This window comes from Balaenoptera borealis, assembly GCF_965194805.1.
Source record: "Balaenoptera borealis genome assembly, chromosome: 14".
Classification (NCBI taxonomy): Eukaryota; Metazoa; Chordata; class Mammalia; order Artiodactyla; family Balaenopteridae; genus Balaenoptera; species Balaenoptera borealis.
In genome coordinates this window covers 40,075,630-40,097,041 of record NC_138875.1, presented here as the reverse complement: position 1 = coordinate 40,097,041, position 21,412 = coordinate 40,075,630, and the positions used below count along the sequence as shown (strand labels likewise).

The 21,412-nt window shown below is 43.7% G+C and overlaps 1 protein-coding gene across 12 annotated transcripts in view; it reads left to right on the top strand.

Moving 5' to 3' along the window:
• FHOD3 (formin homology 2 domain containing 3) overlaps positions 1–21,412 on the top strand; it is a 491,067-nt gene that overhangs the window by 439,794 nt on the left and 29,861 nt on the right. For all 12 annotated transcript variants that reach the window (XM_082354165.1, XM_082354171.1, XM_082354169.1 and 9 more), the window contains 5 exons: positions 6,272–6,454; positions 8,136–8,255; positions 8,999–9,160; positions 14,564–14,754; positions 20,513–20,705. In XM_082354165.1, coding sequence (XP_082210291.1) covers positions 6,272–6,454; positions 8,136–8,255; positions 8,999–9,160; positions 14,564–14,754; positions 20,513–20,705 — 849 coding nt within the window. The remainder of the gene's footprint in view (positions 1–6,271; positions 6,455–8,135; positions 8,256–8,998; positions 9,161–14,563; positions 14,755–20,512; positions 20,706–21,412) is intronic.

Below are 21,412 nucleotides of genomic sequence, written 5' to 3'. Positions count from 1 at the left end.
CTTATTGTCTAGGCTTGTTGTTCAAGAGTTAAGTCAGGGCTGAGAAGAGATGTAAGTTGTGTCCTTACAGATCTTTACTAATATCATTTCCAGCTTATGCCCAAATGGCCTTTTGCCAAACCGTCTGCTTCTTGGATGCAGGCCCTGTAGCGTGGCACCACGGCTTAATGGGGTCATTCGAAATGAAACCTCTGTGTACCTGGACGTGATTAGGATGTATTCACTGACATCCTGTTTGTCAACCCCATGTTTTGTATCTGGTTCATCATGAAAACCCATGGGAGTAAGTAACTTCATTAAGGAAGTAGTTTTTCATAAGAGTATTAAATTTTAGAATATGATTTGGGGGCATCTCTAAGTATTATTAATGATATTTTCCCAAGTAAAACATCGCTGAGGTATCACAGATGGAAGTAGGAAGGGTTTTCGTTTTTCTCCTTGCTTTTCTCAGTTTTAGAGTCTGTGTTTACTCAGAGAGTAACACAATTGAATGGCCCCAAACGACATTTAACTTGGCCCTGCTTGGCTGCCAGGCCAGTCAGCATCCTAGAAACAGAAGTTCCCTTTGGCTGCCTGTACAAAACTACAGTATCTTCTCAAGCAGTTTGTGTTGGGGAACCCCGTCCATGGGTCCCTGAGTGAGTGCTGGACATGTGCAGATAAGCCTGAGCGCAGGAGCCCATCGGTGGGTCCACAGTGCCAGGAACCAGAATGTCCCAGTGACTGGGCACCTTAGCCACACTGGTAGTTTGTGGAATCGCCATGAGCATGGAGGTGGTGCTGGAAAGTAGGAGGAGCCCCTGGGTGGTTCTCCAGCACTGCCTTGGTTGATCCAGCCTAGCTTCAGGCACTGCATCTTCATCTGTAAATTTGGTGCATAATTTCTGCCTTACATGCCTCACTTGAGTAATCATAAGAACAAAAGAAGATACTATCAAGAAATAAACTTGAGAAGTTAACCTTTAACCTTGAGAAGTTAATTAAAAAAAAAAAAACCCCTCCCTGAGATTAAGTGCATGAAGAGAATGCCATTGTCTCATGAGACTGCAAGTTGCATCCAAACTAGCCTCAGCCATAAAGGCTCCAACTTTCTGCTGTTAGATTCTCATCCAGAGTCATAGCCAGGGTTCTGTTCAGAACTCAGGAGATATGGGGATACATGTATATGTATAGCTGATTCAATTTGTTATAAAGCAGAAACTAACACACCATTGTAAAGCAATTATACTCCAATAAAGATGTTAAAAAATAAAAAGAACTCACAAGACATGATAATTACTTAGTATGGTCTCATCTGCAGGTGAATGAGATGGCCAAACCCCAAAGCATTTGGGTCCGTAAAAAATAAGTAAGACTTACGAATTTTCATCTGAAATATGATTTTCAGATACAAAAGCAAGCATACTTAAAGCAGTGCTGGAGAAACACTATCTGGAAGAAAGCAAAAAAACACTGAGATTATTATGTCATGGGCCTGTTTGATGTTTTTCTCCCTGTGAAACCAAATGGTCATCACAGAAACATCAGTAAATCTACTGACATGGTAAAGAGCAAATTAAAGGTATGCTCATTCCCTGTCATCTGCTCATGGAAAAAAGGGGCCATCACCTCATAGGAGGTAGCGTTGACCTCCTGTCCCCGTGTCTTACGGCTATTTTTATTGTCAGTGATGTGTAAAAAAAAAAGTAAAATAAACTGGCAGATGGCAACCTCATAAATCTTCAGTAGTGAACAAATGGTTTAAATTAGAGAAAGGAAAAACAAAAGTGTTTGATTACTTTCCCAAAGGAAAAAAGCAAACAAAAATCATCCCAGGAAAATGCCTTCTGAAGAAGGGGGAAAAGTGTTGACAACTTTGTATTTCGGAATTCTTGTACATGCTTAAAACAATTTGAGCATTAAGGAAATTAAAATACAAATTCTTAGTTAAGTTTTTCTTTTGAAAACCAGTTAAGTTCAAATGCTGGGTGTTTTGGAAGAAGTGACATCTGCTTGGATTGTTTTGGTCCTTTTTAAATGCCATCTGTGTGGGTAGGTGGGGTCAATAGCATCAGCCTGTGGGAGAACAAGGAGGATTGTCACTGAATGTCTCCCCGGTGCTCCATTCCACCCACATAATCTGTGTTTGGGGCCGTGATGAAGAGGATGTTGGAAGAAGAGGTATCTAGGGCTCACCACCTGTGACCTCACTCTGACCACAGCCCAAAACAGGTCTTCAATACAGTTTGGCATCACTGACTTCTGATGAACTCCTGAGACAGTCCTCCCTGATAACACTTTCAGAAGCCTAGGTCAACTACTACCCCACGCAGATACATCCTAAGGCACAATCGTGTAGATATCTGCATGTTTGCTGATTCTGGTGTCAAGTGTCCAGTCTTTTATTTTGGCTTTTTTTTTTTTTAATTAATATAGAGTAAAGTTGACTTTTGGGGGGGGGTCCAGGTCTATTGAGTTTTAAAACATATGTAAATTCATGCAATGACTACTGTAGTCAAAATTCACAACAGTCCCATCTCCCAAAAAAGCTCTTGTGCTGTCCCTTTCTAGTCACACCCTTAACCCACCCCTAGCCCCTGTTAATGACTGATTGATTCTCATCACTATGGTTTTGTCTTTCCGAGAATGTCATATACATGGAATCATACAGCAAGTAACCTTTTGAGTTTGGCTTCTTTCACTCAGCATGATCGATGCCTCTGAGATTCATCCAAGTCGCAGTTTGTATCTACAGTTGGTCCCTTTTTATTGCTGAGTATCATCGCATTGTAGGGATGTACCACTGGCTGTTTGTAAATATAAATATTCACCCGTTGAAAAATATTTAGCTTGGTCCAGTTCATAGCAGTTATGAATAAAGCTACTACAAATACTCATGTACAAGTTTTTGTGTGAACACTGTTTTAATTTTTCTAGGGTAAATACAAACGGAATTGCTGGGTCATGTGATAACTCTATGTTAATCTTTTGAGGAACTGTAACTTGTCTCTTCATTCTCTTAACAGTGTCTTTCACAGAGAAAAAGTGTTTAATTTGGATGAAGATTAATTTATCAACCTATTCTTTTTTTGTATCATGTCTCGGAGTTCATTGCATAACCTGTGCCACAGAAATTTTCTCCTGTGTTTCCTTCTAAAAGTTTTGTAGTATTATCTCTTACTTTTAGATCTATGATCCCCTTTGAGTTAACTTATCTAGAAGGTGGAAGGTTTAAGTTGAGGTTCTCTTTTTGCATATGGATTCCAGTTGGTCCAACACCATTTGTTGAAAACACTACCATTTGTCCACTGAACTGCCTTCACCCCTTTGTCAGAATCACTGGGCCATATTTGTGTAGTCTATTTCTGGATGCCCCGTTTTGTCCCACTGGCCTCTGTATCTATCGTGCAGCCCATGCCACACTGTCTTAATACTGCAGCTTTATTGTAGGTCTTAAAGTCAAGTGGTGTGACTCCTCCAAGGGTATTCTTTTTCAAAATTATTTTGGTTTGACTGTTTTGGTCCTCTGCCTTGCCATATAATTTTTAGAATCAGCTTGTCTATATCCACAAAAGATCATGCTATTTTGTTTGGAATTGAGTTAAATTTATACATCAATTTGGGAAGACTAGCATCTTGACTATGTTGAGTCCTTCAGTCTGTGAACACTGTTCCTTCTCTCTTCATTTAAATCATCTTTAGACGATTAGATTGCTTTCATCAGCATTTTCTACTTTCCAAATGCAGATCCTACACGTGCTTTGTTAGATTCATACCTAAGTATTTCATTGTAAATAGCATTTTTTAAAAATCTCAGTTTGTAATTGCTCATTAGTAATATATAGAAATAAAATGGACTTTTTTGTATATTGACCTTATATTATGCAACATTGTTTAACTCATTGTTTCATAAGTTTTTTGTAGATTCCTCAAAATTTCCTATGTAGACAATTACACCATCTGTGATGGGAAGAGTTTTATCTTTTCCTTTCCAATCTGTATGCATTTTTAAAATTTTATATACCTGGCTAGGATTTCCACACAATGTTAAATAGGAATGGTGAGAGTGGACACCCCGTCTTGTTCCCATTCTTAGAGGGAAGGCATTCTCTCTGTCACCATTAAGTATGAAATGAGCTGTAGGTTTTTTTATAAATGTCTCTTATCAGGTGGGGGAAATGCCTTCTATTACTGGGTTGCTGAGAGTTTTTTGTCATGAATGGAAGTTGAATTTTATCAAAACTTTTTTGAGTCAATTGAAATGACTGTGAATTTTCTTGTTCACACTGTTAATCTGGTAGATTAATTGCATTGATTAATTTTTTTCATATTGAACCAACCTTGTGGCTATTTTTAAATATATTGCTATATAAAATACAGCAATAGATTTATATATCTTAATATATTGGCATTTATTTATATACTTTAAAATATTTTGTTAAGGATTTTTGCATCTGATTCATCAGGATATTGGTATGTAGTTTTCTTTTCTTGACTAGACTAACTTTGTCTGGTTTTTGTATTAGTGTCATTCTGGTTTCATAAAAAGAATTGAGAATTGTTCCATCACCTGTTGGAGTTCAAGCCACAGATTCTGACCCACCTTCTGTGGACTGTTGTTCCAGCATCAGCTCAGTTTTCAAAGTTTTCCAAGACCAGTTCAGGTCTCAAAGTCTTTAATGTGCTTTTGAAGGTCAGATTCACACATGAACAGCTCAAGGAGAACTCAGAAGTTCTTAAACAGCTTTGTGCCCTTGCTTTGCAGGCTCTTCATGTTTCATGACCTCCCCACTGCTTTCTGGTTTTCTGGGGCCTTCCTTTTTAGTCCTCCAGTGAAAGCTGGGGCTTTAGTTACCTCACTTTACCATGCACTTGCTATGGCTGTGCCCATGTCTGGGGCCAAGCAGAGAGAAGATAGAGAAGAAAAGCATAAGGGGTTTGCCCCACCTCTTGGGACCACAGCTCCACTGACTGGAGAGGAATGTTCCCTCCACCTGAGTTTTAGGAACTGCCAACCTTGCCGCCACCGCTAGGAGACCCTTTCCCACACCTTGAGTCAGAACCAGAGGGCTCCCCTGGCGTTCTCTCTGTCTGCACCTGATACCCTCTTCCAGATTTTTGGGCTACCTGAGCCCAGGCTAGGGGATGCCAGAGGAAAAATGGTCAACTCATTACCAGTTCAGTTGAACTTTCAGTTCTGGTCTTCTTCCTCAATCCACCTACCACTATTTCTTTTTTTTAAGTCTTCAAGTAGTTGCTCCATGCCTGCTGTCCAAGGTGTACAGTTGCATTTAGTGGGACAGAGAGAGTATTGCTTACTCCATCTCCCCCAGAACCGGAACTCCTTCCCACACTTTATCCAGATGGTTGCTATTGTAGAGCAGTAACCAAAGCCACTTAGAATTAATGAATTAACATAAGCTACTGAAAAGTATGGCACAATGTGTATTTCTTTGCTTTGATACTCTCATTTGATAAATGAAAGAAAAATAATGACACCTTTCCTTTCGTAATGTTGTGTGTTAAATGTCACGTGATGGGAATTTTTACCTTCTTTTAAAATGTAATCACTAAGGAATTTGAACTTATAAGAGTCATAATCCTTCTGATGCCTGTTTGCTCCCTCTGCCTTCCACAATTGACTTTTACCAGAAACAAATAAAAGCAGAAAGTGATACTCTTTCCATTAGTAGGTAAGTATTGCTCTTTATAAGTACCATCATCAATTTTTCCTCAATCAGACTTGAGCTTGATGTTAAGATGTTTTCACTTCTATATAAAATTTGAAATATACTTGAAATATTTAAAACAATTAAAGTTATAATGTGGCCCACGTACAAAATTTAGTGTGAGCTCTTGGCAAATGATTTATTTTTGTAAGCTCTTAAATTAATCTGTGAGAAGATTATATTCTTAACAGGTTTTACTCTATTTCTTAGGGAACAGGGAGCTGTTCTCTAATCTTCTATCTTATTCTTTCACCTTTCTCTCACCCCCCCATCCCTTTCTTGCCTAGAATGTCCTTCATGTACAAGACCAGGAAATTTAAGGCAAGTTGCTTATGAAACAGGAGATTTAAAGAAAGAGAAAGAATGTTAAAACAAATGAATGTAAATTTAGATGCTACGTAGGGCTTTTCTTCTCTAAAGTTTGTTTGGTATATAGCAACTGTATATGATAAGAGCACTGACAACAGAATATCTCTACTACCTGGTTGGGAAGTTACCATATGAATTTGGAAACATCGAAGGGTCCACCACTAAGAATATACTGTATCATTCCATCTTTCCAGAAAATTCTAACCATGATTCCCACCGAAGAAGAGAAGCAGAAAATCCAGGAAGCGCAGCTGGCCAACCCTGAGGTGCCCCTGGGCAGTGCAGAGCAGTTCCTCCTTACACTCTGCTCCATCAGCGAACTCTCGGCTCGGCTCCACCTCTGGGCATTCAAAATGGATTATGAAACTACAGAAAAGGTAAGCACTTAGGAAGAAAGGCAGCCAGTCCTATGCCCCCAGAGTTGAGAACGTTCATTTTTTTAACGATAAACATAGTGAAGTATCATTCCTGAGACAGGGTTTGAAGGGTGAGGGTTTGATTGTGATGGGGTCGTGTCTACACCGAGTGACGAGCAGCCTACCAGTGAGGGCTTATTCTACAGTGTCTGTCTGGCACCAGCCTCAGATACTTGACTGTTTAAAATAAAAAAAAAACAAAAAAACTATCAAATGTTTTTCTGACTCTATATGCTCATTGTAGAAAATTTAGCCAATACAGAAAGACACAGTATGGGAAGTGACTTGCAATCCTTCTATCTGATGATGGTCACCTCACTGCCATTGACTTTGGCAACCAGCAGGTCACTGGGTCCCTTTGAGAGAGTATCGCAGTAGAAAATCTGAGATGAACAGATTGCAAGAGGTTGAGAGGAGAGTAGAAGGAAAGGGACCTTGACAGTGAAGGCATGGGAACACTCATCCCGAGTAGAAAGTGGAAGAAGCAGGTGTCCTCTCTGGATGGGTGAGAGGTGAGTATTTTTTGCAGGCTGAGAAGAAGGAACCATGGAGAGGACAAGGGAGGGATGGATGGTGAGCTGGAGGTGAGCTTGACTGAGAGCAAGTGCCCGGAGGAGGTGGAGAGGCTGTGTGGTCTTCCTCTTTCCGCAAAGGAGGGAGCACGGTCCTTTCTGAGGGCCAGGCAGGTAGCAGTGGGCTAAGGCTGCTTCAGGAGGGAACTGCTATATTTGACTCCATTCGAGAATCAGGCAGGGCTGAAGAAACCTAGAACTGCTAGGGTGACATGGTTGCAGAACTAGTCAGCATGTTCAGGTGATTTTCTGGAGAAAAGTGAGGTAACTTCAGGGAGAAAACAGGTCATCGAGTCAGCCTTGGCTGGGGACTGGGAGGGCCTGCCTAGCAGAAGCGAGGCTGGAGAGAATGAAGCTGAAGCTTCTGGCTTTGGGGTCCATGCTTGGGGAGAGCCTCAGTGAGGACGCTGAGGTGGGGGGGTGGTTACAGAACAACAAGACAGAGGGAAGGGGAGACCAAGGCCATGAGGCTACAGGGCAGGCTAGACACCTGAGAGAGTGGGAGTTATGAAGAAAGCTGGAGTAATGAGGACGATGGCCTTCTAGAAAGTAACCCAGGCCAAGAGGTGGCCAGCCACAGAGTGCCTAGAGGGGAGGTTAGGAGACCTGGGTCCAGGGACAGTGAGACCACAGTTTCCAGTGTCATCTGCCTGGGAGGAGAAAGGCAAAGAGGAAGACTGGTTCAGATGCTGAAGGAACATGCAGGTGAAGAGTTTCATAGACATCAACCATGGTCAGAAGAGAGAATGGGAGGAGAGTATGACCTGAGTGTCCTGCATGAGCTTGGGAGATGGGCAGGAACAGGGGAAGACAGAGCAGATGTGACCCAACCAAGCTCCTGTGAGCCACAGGTAACCAGTTGGTCTCCACTGAGGAGACTTTGGGGCTAGACTTTTTCCTGCTGCCTTTCCGCTCTTTTCTACACCTGGGAGCATGTGCCCATCACATGGGATTGCCTTATACTGGGAGAACTCCACTGGTAATGACCTTGTACAAAAATTAAAAAGAACAAAGTAAAACCAAAATTTACGCTCTCTATCACCTTCTTCTAACTTTTTTTTAATTGAAAGGAAGTGGCAGAACCACTTTTGGACCTGAAGGAAGGAATAGACCAGTTGGAGAACAATAAAACCTTGGGCTTCATCCTGTCTACTCTCTTAGCCATTGGGAACTTTCTAAATGGAACTAATGTAAGTCTTTCCCATCCCCTTCCTCACAAAATCCCTGCCCTTCACAAAATCCCTGCCCTTCTCTTTCCAGTGGAGGTCGTACCTCTGGTCCTCCAAAGCACAATTGAACAAAAAATTTTTGTGTTTTTTGGTGAAAATCTAGAAGTTTTGTCCTTAAAATATCAGGGCCTATTTATTCAAGCCTGTATCTTGCTATAAATAAGAAAACTTAGAAAAATAAGCACTTTATTCCTTATGAAGCTTGGCTCCTCCCAAAATTGACTTTGGAGCTATTTTCTTCTACCCTGTTTTTTTCTTTTTCTCTTTTTTCCCCTGAGCTTATCACTTAAATATTTATACTCATACACATTATAAACAAACTTTTGTTTGTTTTAATGGCCTGTCTTCGGCCAGGAAGTAGAAAAGCAGCAGGGAAGGGATTAGGGAAGTTGTAGATACCTACATGGCAGAGACCCCGCCCCCTTCGCCCCATCCCAGCACCCTGATTTAGGAGCAGAGCCCTGGGATAGTCCGTGGCTGATGGGCGTGGTGGGAAAGGGCTGGAGGCTCATTTTGCTCTCAGGGTGGCTGGTCCGTGTGTGATCAACTAAGGATGATGGAGCGTGTGGCCTGAGATGCTTCAGTCACAGAGGAACTAAATATTGGGCTCCTTCAAGAGAGCATTGATTCTAACCATTTGCGCCTTTCTGAGAACCTGCATGAAACTTGTTCTTCCTGTCTTTTATTTAATGTTCCCCAAACAGGCCAAAGCGTTTGAGTTAAGCTACCTCGAGAAGGTTCCAGAAGTCAAAGACACCGTGCACAAGCAGTCACTTCTCCACCACGTGTGCACCATGGTGGTGGAAAACTTCCCGGACAGCTCTGATCTGTACTCAGAGATTGGGGCCGTCACCAGGTCAGCCAAGGTATGTCCGGGGCTCGGAAGAGCGGGCGTGCCTGTCCCCAGAGGCTGGCTCTGCATCAGTCATCTCTGCGGAGCACAGGCTCTGTTAACTAAAATGCCCAAGTAATGCTTGCACCCCCTGCTCTAGAGTTTGTGAATAAAACTCATCTCATGCCACTTCTAATGGACTTTTGAGATCATTTTCCCATCTCTGGTTCTCTGTCAGATTCTTTCCTGCTGAGGTATGTGAAGCAAGTCTGCCATCCCAGGCAGTCCTAACCCTGGCGTCCCCTGTTCAGCTGCGTTACTCACCAGGCTGGCTTCTCCAGAGCAGTGAAATCACCCAGCTGGTTTTAGGTGGGCAAAAATGTGCAAAAGTTGTAATTTGGCTCCTCCTCAAACTTCCATAGGACCCTGCAGTGAGGTGTGGAGCCAGGAAACTAAGGGCACGCCTGGCCCCCTGACCCCTACAGATTGGCCATGCCCATGATCTTACACCGAGGGAACAGTTTTATAGGGCTGTAAACAGCGTAGAGCATTGGCCCCTCAGCTGCAAGCTCTTAAACTTAGTGCAGAGTTAAAATCTTCATGAGCTTATGGTTTAGTCGTAAGAGCTGGACAGCCAGCTGCCCCCGCTGCAGGAGCATCCCTGGGGCCAAACAACCCCAGAGGGATCCCGAACACAACAGAACTGGGAGATGTAAGGGTCTTGGAAGCAACAGGGAACTCACAGGGAGGGGCTTCAGTAGGGCCAGGTCAGTGTGGAAGAAACTCCCAGAAATACAACCCGGCTGGGGAGCTGAAAGCAGAACAACGTTTAGCTCTGAGACACGTTGGAATCTAGTGTGAACATAGGAGAGACTGTGGTGGGCAGAGGGGGGAAAGGGCTTTGCTAGGTTCCCCTTCAAGGAGCTTTCCCTCTCTCTGCCTTCCCCCACAGAGCTGGCTTGGGGACCTGGGGCCTGGGACCCTCCTTCACCTGTCTCAGGCCAGCAGTTGCCAGGTCCACTGAGCTGGGCGCCCTGAGCCAGCCTGACGGTGGCCCTGCCTTGAGGCAGAAACAGGCAAGGCCAACGATCCCGCAGCTCTGAGAGTGGACAGACTTTTCTATTTCACAGGGGCTCTCTGTATTTACTCTGTGCCAGGCACTGTTCTGAAGTCTTTAGAAATATTACGTCAGTATTCCAAAGGCCCTTCTGAGCGTCCCAACGGGGGTCTTCTAGGTGCCGTATGAGCGCCTTCTCAGAAGACAGTTTATTAGTAATAATTCTTGAGATAGAGTCTGCCTATAATTCTTGAGACAGGGCTTCTGGATCCCCTTCATTTGGTCCTGTTTCCAGAACAAATCAGTTCCCTTTTTACAAATCAGTAGTGCTTTGTTCTTTCCAGGGCCTTCTGCTGGGTGGAGCCTGCTTGTGATGACAGTCGCCCTGGCCTAGGGGCCCTGACACCAGGCTGGCCCCCAGTGACTGCCCTGGGCCCCCTCAGTATCAGGCCTTTCCTTGCCTAAAGACTGGCTACACAAGCCAGAACTGCAGGTAGCTTCTCCCCATTAATCTCGGCAATTACGAAGGATGACTATTGACCCAGGTCCATGTGACTTACAACAGGATGCAAAGAGGGCATCTACCACCACTTCTTAGCCTTTACTCCCAAAGTTCTGGGGGGCTTTGAGGGGCTCTTATGTGTAGACAGGTACAAAATCAGCTTCAAGGACCCCCAGCCCCAGCTGCATTCATTCCGTCCCCTGGTGTGTCACTTTGGGTGTCATCACTGCAACCCCCGAAGAGCAGGTTACTCTGGCATCTGGAAGAAAACTGTCCCACCAGGGGCTGGTGGAAATGAGTGGAGGTGGGCATAGCTTTGGCTGCTCCTAGAGGGGCGGGGGGGGGGACTCACAGGCTTGTGCAGAGTGCTGACAAGTCACGTTAGCTTTCAGAGAGCAACAGTGAAGTGTGATCACTGACTTGACCCCATGGCTTCAGGAGTGGAGGCAGGTGACCATGTAGGCGCTTCTTCCTTACATTTTTACCTGCATGTATTAGTTATCTACAGCTGTGTGACAAATCACTCCAAAAGCTAGTGGCTCAGGATAATGTATTAGTTTCCTAGGGTTGTTGTAACAAAGCATCACAAACTAGGTAGCTTAGAAAAACAGAAATAATTTGTTCCACAGTTCTGGAGGCCAGAAGTCTGAGATCAAGGTGTTGACCAGGTCAGTTTCTCTTGAGAGAGAAATCTGTGCCATGTCTCTCTCCTGGCTCCTGGTGGTTTGCTGGAAATAACCCCAGTTTCTGCCTTCATCTTCACATGGTGTTCTCCTTGTGTGTCTATGTCCAGATTTCCCCTTCTTATACAGATACCAGTCATATTGGATTGGGATCCACCCTACTCCATTGCAACCTCATCCTAACTTAATTAATTACATCTAAAATGACCCTATTTCCCGATTCGGTCACATTCTGAGGTACTGGGAGTTGGGACTTCAACATATGAATTTTGGCAATAGGAAACATTATTTCATGAGTGGTTCTGTCTCAGGTTCTCTCCTGGGGTTTCAGTCAAGCTGAGGCTGCAGTCATTGAAGGCTCGACTGGGGCCGGGAAGTTTTTCCCATGGTGCCTCACTCATCTGTTAGTTCTTAGAGAGAGGACTCAGTTCCTTCCCATGTCGGGCTCTCCCAGGGCTCTCCCAGGGCTCCATGACTTCACAGATGGCCTTTCCCCAAATATGTGGTCTGAGACAGAGCACACAAGAGCTCCAGGCAGAAGCTCTTCCCCATTTGTGACCTAGCTTTTACATTCTATTCGTTAGAACCAGGTCACTAAAGCTGGCTCACATTCAAAGGGAAGGATTTTAGCCTTTACATTCTGAAGGGATGAGTGTCAAAGAATTTGCTGTTAACGCACCAGACTACTCATACTGTGTGTTTTCCCTACCCCATCCCTTCTGCAGCCCCGGCTCTCGTCCCTGAGTTGGCCCGCTCCACCCCAGACTAACTTGATAAGACTTGACTACCTCATAGCACAGTTCCATGTCCTCCTGCACATGGAAGGTGGCCCATGTGGAGCAGTCCTCAGGAGAGGGCTTCCTGGTGAGAACTTCCTTCTCACAACAGAAGGCCAGGCCAGCTCTCTCCCTGGGGTGGAACTTTTTAGGGACAAACCTAGGCTTAAGGCATGACGGTTGAGAACTTAGACTCTGGAGCCAGAGAGATGTGGGTTCAAATCCCAGCTCTACCACTAACCAGCTGTGTGCCTCTCACAAGTTCCTTAACCTTTCTGTGCAAGAGTTTCTCCCCCATGAAGTGGGGCCAGTTACAGAATCTGAGGCCATGAAGTAACTGTGAAGACTCGGATCATGGTGGTTTCGTCAGCCCCAGCAGGCAGCCAGCTGAGGCAGCCTTCTAGCTCTCCTCAAAAGATGCTACATTAAGCTCCACCCTCAAACACCTTTTGGTCAAAGGCTCTCCACCTGGTTTCCATTGGCAGTGAGGTCACTTTTTTCTGCCACTACCTTTAAAGGCTCACAGTGGATTCTCTTCCCTGAAAACCATCTCTAACGTGGTTTCTGCCCGACCGCTCTGTACCCACTGCAGTGCTGGACAGGCATCGCCTGGTTAGACTGTACCAAGCTGCTCAGTACATTCTGAGCTAAACTGAAGTTACTACACTTATTAAAGTTATTACAGATATTGTGGATCAAGGTTGCTGCCAGATGCAAATGAGGACAGATGGCGAAGCTATGATTAGACCTGTTACAATTGGCATCAAACCTCCTAGACCTCTTAGATATTATGTGTCAATCCCAGACCATCTGGAACCCTTTCTAGGCTTATTCTTTGAACTGTTCAGTCCTTCTTTTCGAAACCTGCGTTCCTTTTTCTTTCAGGTAGATGCCAGATTTTTTTCTAAGCTCCATTGTATCATAGGAAAATGGAGCTTTTCTAATCTGGATCCAGAATTCCTTTGTTTTCAGGCAAATTATTTTTCTCAAAGTCCCACGGTGCTCGCTGCTTACCTGAATCCCTAGCCTCTGCCTAAACTTGCCTTCTGTTTTTGGCACCATAGCACCCAAGAAATCCAGGACGTGTGAAGTCTTGCCTGGCCCCTTGGGCATCTCCTATGCTCAGCATACCTTCATCCTGTCTGGTGACAGATCTTCTCACGGATTCAACTTTTGTTGACTTGGCCTTCTCCATTGTCTTTCTCAGGGTGGGGCTGGAGGTCTGAGGTCACTCCAACCAGTCCCCTTGGGCACTCGCCTCCAAGCCTTGCTCTCGTGACCACAGTCACGGCATCTAAGTGATGGCGGCTTACCTCTCCCCACCTTCTCTTTCTCCTCCTGGCCTTTGTTTGCCAGGCTCTCGCCCTTTCCCACCATCCCTCACTCTCCATCCACCTCAGTCCCCTCCCTTCAGCTCACCAGTTTATCTATTTCTTCCTCCCCTCCTCGTCTTCTCAGTTTCTTTTCCCTATCTCACATCTCCCTCCATTAAATACCCTCAAGTGTATTATTTCACGGCTAACTCTCTGATTCCCATAATTTTTAGTCTAGAAATTCTATCAAAGCATTCTTTTAGAAAGCTTCATCTCAGTCCACTTTAGTCAATCCAAATTGGTCCCACTTCCCCGAAGAGCAAAGTGAATGTTCCGTCACATCTGTTCTTTGCACACGTGGTTTGCATCTGCTGGCAGATGGGATGGACCACACACCCCGATACTCACCCAGACACAGAGGCCTCGTGGGTTCTGTACATCCTCAGTGCTCGGTGATCACCTGTCTGTACTCTGAGCCTCCTTGGGAATAGGAAGTTGGTCTCTTTCCACATTGATCTTTGTCTTCTTCATACCTGGGAGGGGGACTGGCATGCACTAGTTTTTCCCTGAGTGTTGTTTGAATGAGGGAATGAATGGATAAATAACGTAATTTGTCACACAATGTAAAAATGATCATGGTGAAGAGAAGCTCTGGCTGCCCCTTAACTGGCCCCAGCATATCAAGGCCATCCATGTAGGACTATGGTGCATTCCTCCAACCTCAAGTGAAATATCTAAAGAAAAAGAGAGCTCTGAAAAATTTTATGAGACATCTGCTCAGTTCATCTTGTACTAGATTCCTTGATATCACGTTTTAATTTACAGTGCCCGAAGACTTTTCTTAAGATTTCTTTCCAAATACAGCAAAAAAAAAAAAAAAAAAAAAAAAAGGTGACACTTGCGTTGAGTTCATTTGGAGAAGTTTTATCACTAAATAATTTGATGTCAAGACATGTGGATAATTTTTAGGCCATAAATATATTTGTATTTCAAGATGTAAATTGGGTTTTGATGTTTGTTTCTTCCCAGAGGCAGTTCGGTTTCCTGGGTCAGGTTGATGTCCGGTTATTTCATTGCATTTGTAATGTTCTCTCTCTGATTTTCAGGTTGACTTTGATCAACTTCAGGATAATTTATGTCAGATGGAGAGACGATGCAAAGCTTCATGGGATCACCTCAAGGCAATTGCAAAACATGAAATGAAACCAGTTTTAAAACAACGAATGTCCGAGTTCCTAAAAGACTGTGCAGAGAGAATTATAATTTTAAAGATTGTCCATAGAAGAATAATTAACAGGTGAGTGGATTGAGGAGCTTATGCAAACATCAGTAAAATGGCATGTTGAAGATATTCTGCAAACCAAGATCTGAAGGTTAAATTTACTAACATCGTCCTGTAAATTCTTGGTACATAGCAAGTGCACCTTTGACGGACTTTTTTGTTTCATGAGTACTTAATTTTTCTCAGACACACATACACCCCAATAATATGATGCCGTTGAATCTTGAGATGGGAAGGAATCTCAGAGACGCTGTCGTCCAAAAATCCTACTCGATCAGGAATTGCATCTGTAAGATCTCTGGCAAGTTGGCCCCTGCATCTTTGCATCTGCCTGAACAGTTCTGCCTACAGAAAGTACACATCCTTGGAAGGCAGCTTGACTTGTTAGGAAGCTTCCTTCCTCATATCAAGCACAGCCTGCCTTCTGAGACCTTTCTCTCATCGATTCTCGGATGGCTGCTCTGTGCTGAAGCCCTCCTAGAGACAGCCTGGGTCCCACCATGGGTCCCATCCTCTGGATCAGCCTTCCTTCAAGTCCCAGGATCCATGAGGACCCTGGGAGACACAGCAGTGGTGTGTCAGGCCTTGCCTGACTACAGGGAGGCTGGCTGGGGTCTGGGACAGCTCCATGGCTGTCCAGAGCCGTCTCCCTTGTAAGTGGTGGCAGCACCAAGACTAGGTCTTCCAACTCCCCAGGTCAAGCCATTTCCTACCAGGCATCCCCCACTTTCTTCTCCTTTGTCTTGTCACAGAACATGGTTGCAGGTCCCTCACCCCGGCCTCTGGGTCTGCGTGCTGTGTGCTGGGCCTTGCACCTTGATGAACAAATGTTCAGGCCTATGGGCTGGGGTTTCCCTGGAGCAGGTGCTCTGATAACATACGCTCTGAAACAGGTCTCCTTGCAATTCTGTTAAGGGAGCCCTCCCTTGGGGTCATCTAAACCACAGGCTTTCCCCAGAGAACTGCTCTTCAAGCCCACTCCCACTCTTGTGCTTGAGTACTTCATTATTATTTTTAAACAAATGTGTGGTATTTTCATTTATCCCTGTGCATTTCACATTTTTTATTATTTTTTTGTCTTTTCCCCCCCTCCATACTCTGTCTTTCCTTCCTTCACCTTTCCTGAACCCATACAGAACTTTTAAAAAACCTCATTCTCTTGTCTGCCTGTGAGCCCTCTCTCAGCTTGTGTCACGTGCTATTTGGGTGATCATACCTCCTGGCTCTTGATCCAGACTTTTCTGGGTGGGGGGTGGTGAGGTGAGTCTTTAAGTGTTAGACTGGATAGGAATAAGGAACAGAATCTTCCCTCCAGGTTGACAACTAACCATTACTCAGTACTTTTGGAATTTAGTTGTTCAACTGTAAATCCCCCTCCCTGTACTTCATCTGGACCTCACAGCTGCCTTCTGGGTAGGAGGATCTTATCAGAGATTTTGTCAAATTTCTTACTACAAGCAAAGTGCACCCTGCTTTTAACATGATTAAAAAGGGGAGGCAGAGAGTGTAAGCTGCTTTGGCCCTCCATGCTTTGTATGATACAAGCAATTTCCAACTTAAAACTACTCAAATAAACAAATAGTTTCCATTTGGAATGGCAGGAAACTGGAGCAGTTTTATGAAAGTCTTGTAAAGCTATTATGCCTGGTCACAGTAACCATCTTATCCCAGACAGTTTAAGACTCAGTTTGGTGATATAGCTGTTCCTTAAGCTAGTGTGTGTGTGTGTGTGTGTGTGTGTGTGTGTGTGTGTGTGTGTGTGTGTATGTATGTGTATGTATGTGCATATATATGACACGTGCGGATATGTATCCTATGCATATAGTGTTTGCTCTGATTGTCCTTTTCTCCCTGGTAAGCTGGTTGCCCAGATGCTGGTTGCTCTTGTGTGACCTGGATCCCTGATGCTCATTATTGGACACCCACCTGGCCGCCCACCTTCTCTGCTCCCCTCTGTCATGGAGCTAACGGGGCAGGCGCTTCCAGCTCCCTTTCCTGTCTGATGCCAGTGGCCCCTCTTAATAAAGGAGCAGAAAAAAGAACTTAGACAATTCTCTTTAGGCAAAACCTGACTTTCAGACTGTTGCCCGGCTAAGAACATCTTGTTCTGGATGTCCAAACCTGAGATTAACCTGCCCTTCTGCATTGCTGCGGTGACAGCCAGTTCCACTCTGTGGATGTACAAACCGACTTGCCAATTCCTGTGGAGTCACAGGGCTGCAGTTACACCGTGGCAGGCACTGCAGGGGGGACCAGGTGAGAGTGGGGAGAAAGGCCTTCCTGGGAGGCACGGAGAACTACAGCAGGGACCTGGCATTCCTTGGGCAGAGACAGGTGGAAAACAAGCGAACACCCACACACTGGCTTCCCGGTGCCCCCAAATCCACCCCTCCGGGCCAGACACCCTACTCAGTGGCACCCATGAGGAAAAGGGCGGAAGGTGGAACATATCAGAGGTGTTTGGCTTGTGCCTCACGACACTGATGAGGGGAACCAGCCCCTCCATAACCATAAGACCTTCTTGTCATGTGTTATGAAAGTTACAAACTCAACTAACAAAAATCCCTTAAATGTTTTACTCCCTTAAAGGCATACCCACTTTGTTCTTCTGAAGGAATGCCACAGTTTCTTTCCTCTCAGAGGCACATCTGAATCTTTTTTCAGGTGTGCATTTTACTTGCTGCTTATTACTCCCCTGTTTACAAAATATATACAGTAAGTCCCCTACATACAAATGAGTTCCGTTCCGAGTGTGCGTTCCTAAGTCCAGTTTGTTCGTTAAGTCCAAGAGTTAGCCTAGGTACCCAACTAACACAATCGGCTGTATAGTACTGTACCGTAATAGGCTTATAATACTTTTCACACAAATAATACGTACATTAAAAACAAACACAAAAAACAAAGAAAACACTTTTAATCCTACAGTACAGTACCTTGAAAAGTACAATAGTACAGTACAACAGCTGGCATACAGGGGCTGGCACGCATGTTCGCACCTTTGAAAGCAACTTGAAGGTTTGTATGTAGGGGACTTACTGTACTTGAATCATATCTCCAACTTATATGTTAAGATTGGATCCCCTCTAGATATAAACAATGTTCTGGAAAGCAGAGGATAAGGAATCTTGAGTAGTACTTACGTATAAAAGAGGACCCAGCTGTGGGCTGATGGATCCTCCCTCGATTCCTCTTACACACAGATCTTGAGTAGTGATAAGTGGCAATACATGCGTATATTACACTATCCTATCCTAATATATATAATATCATGCCATATCTCCAGTATGTAATGTCAGGTAGTAATAAGAACCAGGAAGAAAAATTAAGAGTGTAAATGGGATAGGGAGTGATAAGGACACGCTGTTTTATGTAGGGCGGTTAGGGGAGGCTTCTCTGAGGAGGTGATATTTGGGCAGAGACTTGGGTAAGAGAGCCATCCAGGCAGCTGTCTGTGGCAAGAATGTTCTGGGCGTAGGGAAGAGCTAGCACTGGATGCCTTGTTAGGACCTGTGGTCCTCCCAGTGGAGTGGCCACCCCACCCCTCCTTAGAGTCCCTGCAGGCTCTCAGCTCAACTGTGTCCCCCGAGGGTCCCCTACACACCACACTGGGGGCCTGAGGCCCTGAGGTGGGCTTGTTCAAGGAATCACCAGGAGTCAAGTGTGACTGGCGTCCTAGGCAATGAGGTCAGAGAGGTAGCGGGGCCAGTTTTGTGTGGATACACCACATATTGTCTATTCATCTGTTGATGGACATTTGGGTCGTTTCCACTTTTTGGCTATTGTGAATAATGCTGCCATGGAATTTGTGTAGGTTTTGTGTGGACACATAGTTTCATTTCTTTTGAGTATATGTATAGGAATGAAATTGCTAGGTCATAGGTTAACTCTGTGTTTAACTCTTTAGGAACTGTGTCTTTTCAACCACAGCTGAACCATTTTGTGTTCCCACCAGTACTGTGTGAGGGTTTCAATTTCTCTACATCCTCACCAACACTTGTCTGTCTTTTTTATTACAGCCATTGTAGTGATTGTGAAGTGGTGTCTGAATGTGGTTTTGATTTGCATTCCCCTAATGACTAATGGTGTTGAGCATCTTTTCATGTACTTATTAGCTATTTGCCAATAATCTTTTTGGAAAGGTCTGTTCAAATCTTTTGTCCATTTTTATTTGTCTTTTTAGTGTTGAGTTGTAAGATTTATGTATATATTCTGGATACAAACCCCTTATCAGACATGATTTGCAAATATTTTCTCCTATTCTTTGGGTTGTCTTTTCAATCTTGAGAGTATCATTTGAAGCACAAAAGTTTTTAATTTTGATGAAGTCCAGTTTATTGTTTTTCTTTGGGTGCTTATGCTTTTGGTATCATATCTAACAAATCATTTTCTAATCCAAAGTCATGAAAAGTTATACTTTATGTTTTCTTCTGAGTTTTATAGTTTTAGCTAGCATTTTTGGTTTTAAACAGCATTTTTTTATCCCCCTTTAAATGCATGTCATATGCTTTCCTTCAGTATTCTTCACAAAAAGAATAAGCCACTGTCCTTCATTTGAAAAATAAACCAAACCCCTATTCAAGCTGTACAAATTAGAGTGATCAGAAAAGTTTTTTTATACAATTAGTGGTATCAGTTATATAATACTGTTTATTCTACATAAAAATTATCCTCTGTCTCCTACTATTTTCTTTCTCATTTCCTTAATAACTAAAAATTGGGAACTTCTTTGCTCATTTCCTTAATAACTAAAAATTGGGAACTTCTTTGCTCATTTAATTTCTTTTCCAAAAGTTTTAAGTAGATAGAATCCAGTAATTTTTAATTTATATACTAAATAGCTGAAATAAATTGATTTAGGGCTGCTTGTTTGGTGTGTCCTAATTAAATTAAGATTGCATATGATATTGCAAGAAAATATTTCAAAATATTTACTTATAAGCATCTTTTTACAAATCATGAATTAACATGTTATTCAAAATATGTTCATGTCAATTCCACGTATTCATTGAAGTGGGTTCCCAAAAAATTGCTAAGCAACATTTCTTTATCCCTTATTCAGTTTTCATATGATCTAGAAACTGTGCAATATTTTTCTTAAAATAGTACTTCATCATTTTTCTTATAAAAGTGTTACACACCAGTTTTGGGACTTCCCTGGTGGTGCAGTGGTTAAGAAAACGCCTGCCAATGCAGGGGACACGGGTTCAAGCCCTGGTCCAGGAAGATCCCTCATGTCGCAGAGCAACTAAGCCCGTGCGCCACAACCACTGAGCCTGCACTCTAGAGCCCGCGAGCCACAAATACTGAAGCCCGTGCACCTAGAGCCTGTGCTTCGCAACAAGAGAAGCCACCGCAGGGAGAAGCCTGCACACTGCAATGAAGAGTAGCCCACGCTCACTACAACTAGAGAAAGCCTGTGCGCAGTAACGAAGACCCAATGTAGCCAAAAATAAATAAATAAATAAATAAATAAATAAATAAATAAATAAATAAATTTATCAAAAAAAAAAAGTTTTACACCCCAGTTTTAAAAGACATTAAAACACAGATAAGCATGGAGAAAAAGTAATTAATCTCCTGAAATCCCACCACCTCTGTCAGTGACAAAGTGAGCTGAACTTGATTTCTGGTTGCATTTTCATTCTTCAATCTCAGAGCCCCAAGAATGAAGAGCAGTGTCTTTGGCTGATTGGTTTTTTACTGAAAGTTTGCAGGCAACTGATTTTTGTTCCTTAAACCTGAAGCCCTTGCCACCATTGTTTCTTCACTGCAGGTTCCACTCCTTTCTGCTCTTTATGGGTCACCCACCTTATGCGATTCGGGAAGTGAACATAAACAAGTTCTGCAGAATCATCAGTGAGTTTGCACTGGAGTATCGCACCACCAGGGAAAGAGTTTTGCAGCAGAAACAGAAACGGGCCAACCACAGAGAGAGAAATAAGACCCGAGGGAAGATGATCACTGATGTAAGTTTCATGAAATGAGTTTCTTTATTTCATTTATTCTGAAAGTCCGATCAACCATAAACCTCTCTACAGGGACTTCCCTGGCAGTCAAGTGGTTAAGACTCCACGCTTCCACCGCAGGGGCTGCGGGTTCAATCCCTGGTCAGGGAACTAAGATCCTGCATGCCGCGCAGCACGGCCAAAAAAAGAAAACAAAAATATAGAACTAAGACATAAATTAAGGATGCGTGGCTGGTGGAGGAACTTTAACCCACCACACAATTAATTAACTTGGTGTGTTGTATGATGCTGATGACTTTAAATGCTTGATTCCATTTTCAACCTTTGCGATGTGGATAGAATGGAAGAGGAGAAGAAAAAATACAAAAGATAACGGCACTTATAATAGGAAGACAAATGTACTGATTTGGGAATTGATTCAGTTAATAATCACAATGATACTATATAACCAATCAGCTGACACATGGACCACCCATTCTAGGCATCTGAATGGAGAAATCATTGATGTGGTTGCTCAAAGACATAATCTGATGGGCTCTTGGCAGTCCCTTGAGTTCGAGGGTATCAGGGCGGAAGGAGAGCCCAGAGGACAGTGAATTCATTCAGCAAGAGTTCCCAATATCCCCTTGGGGGGGCCCTGCACACTTGCATGCCTCCGCTGCTCCTGGGCTCCTCCCCCATCTCTTCTACTTCAGCCCTGAGCCCAC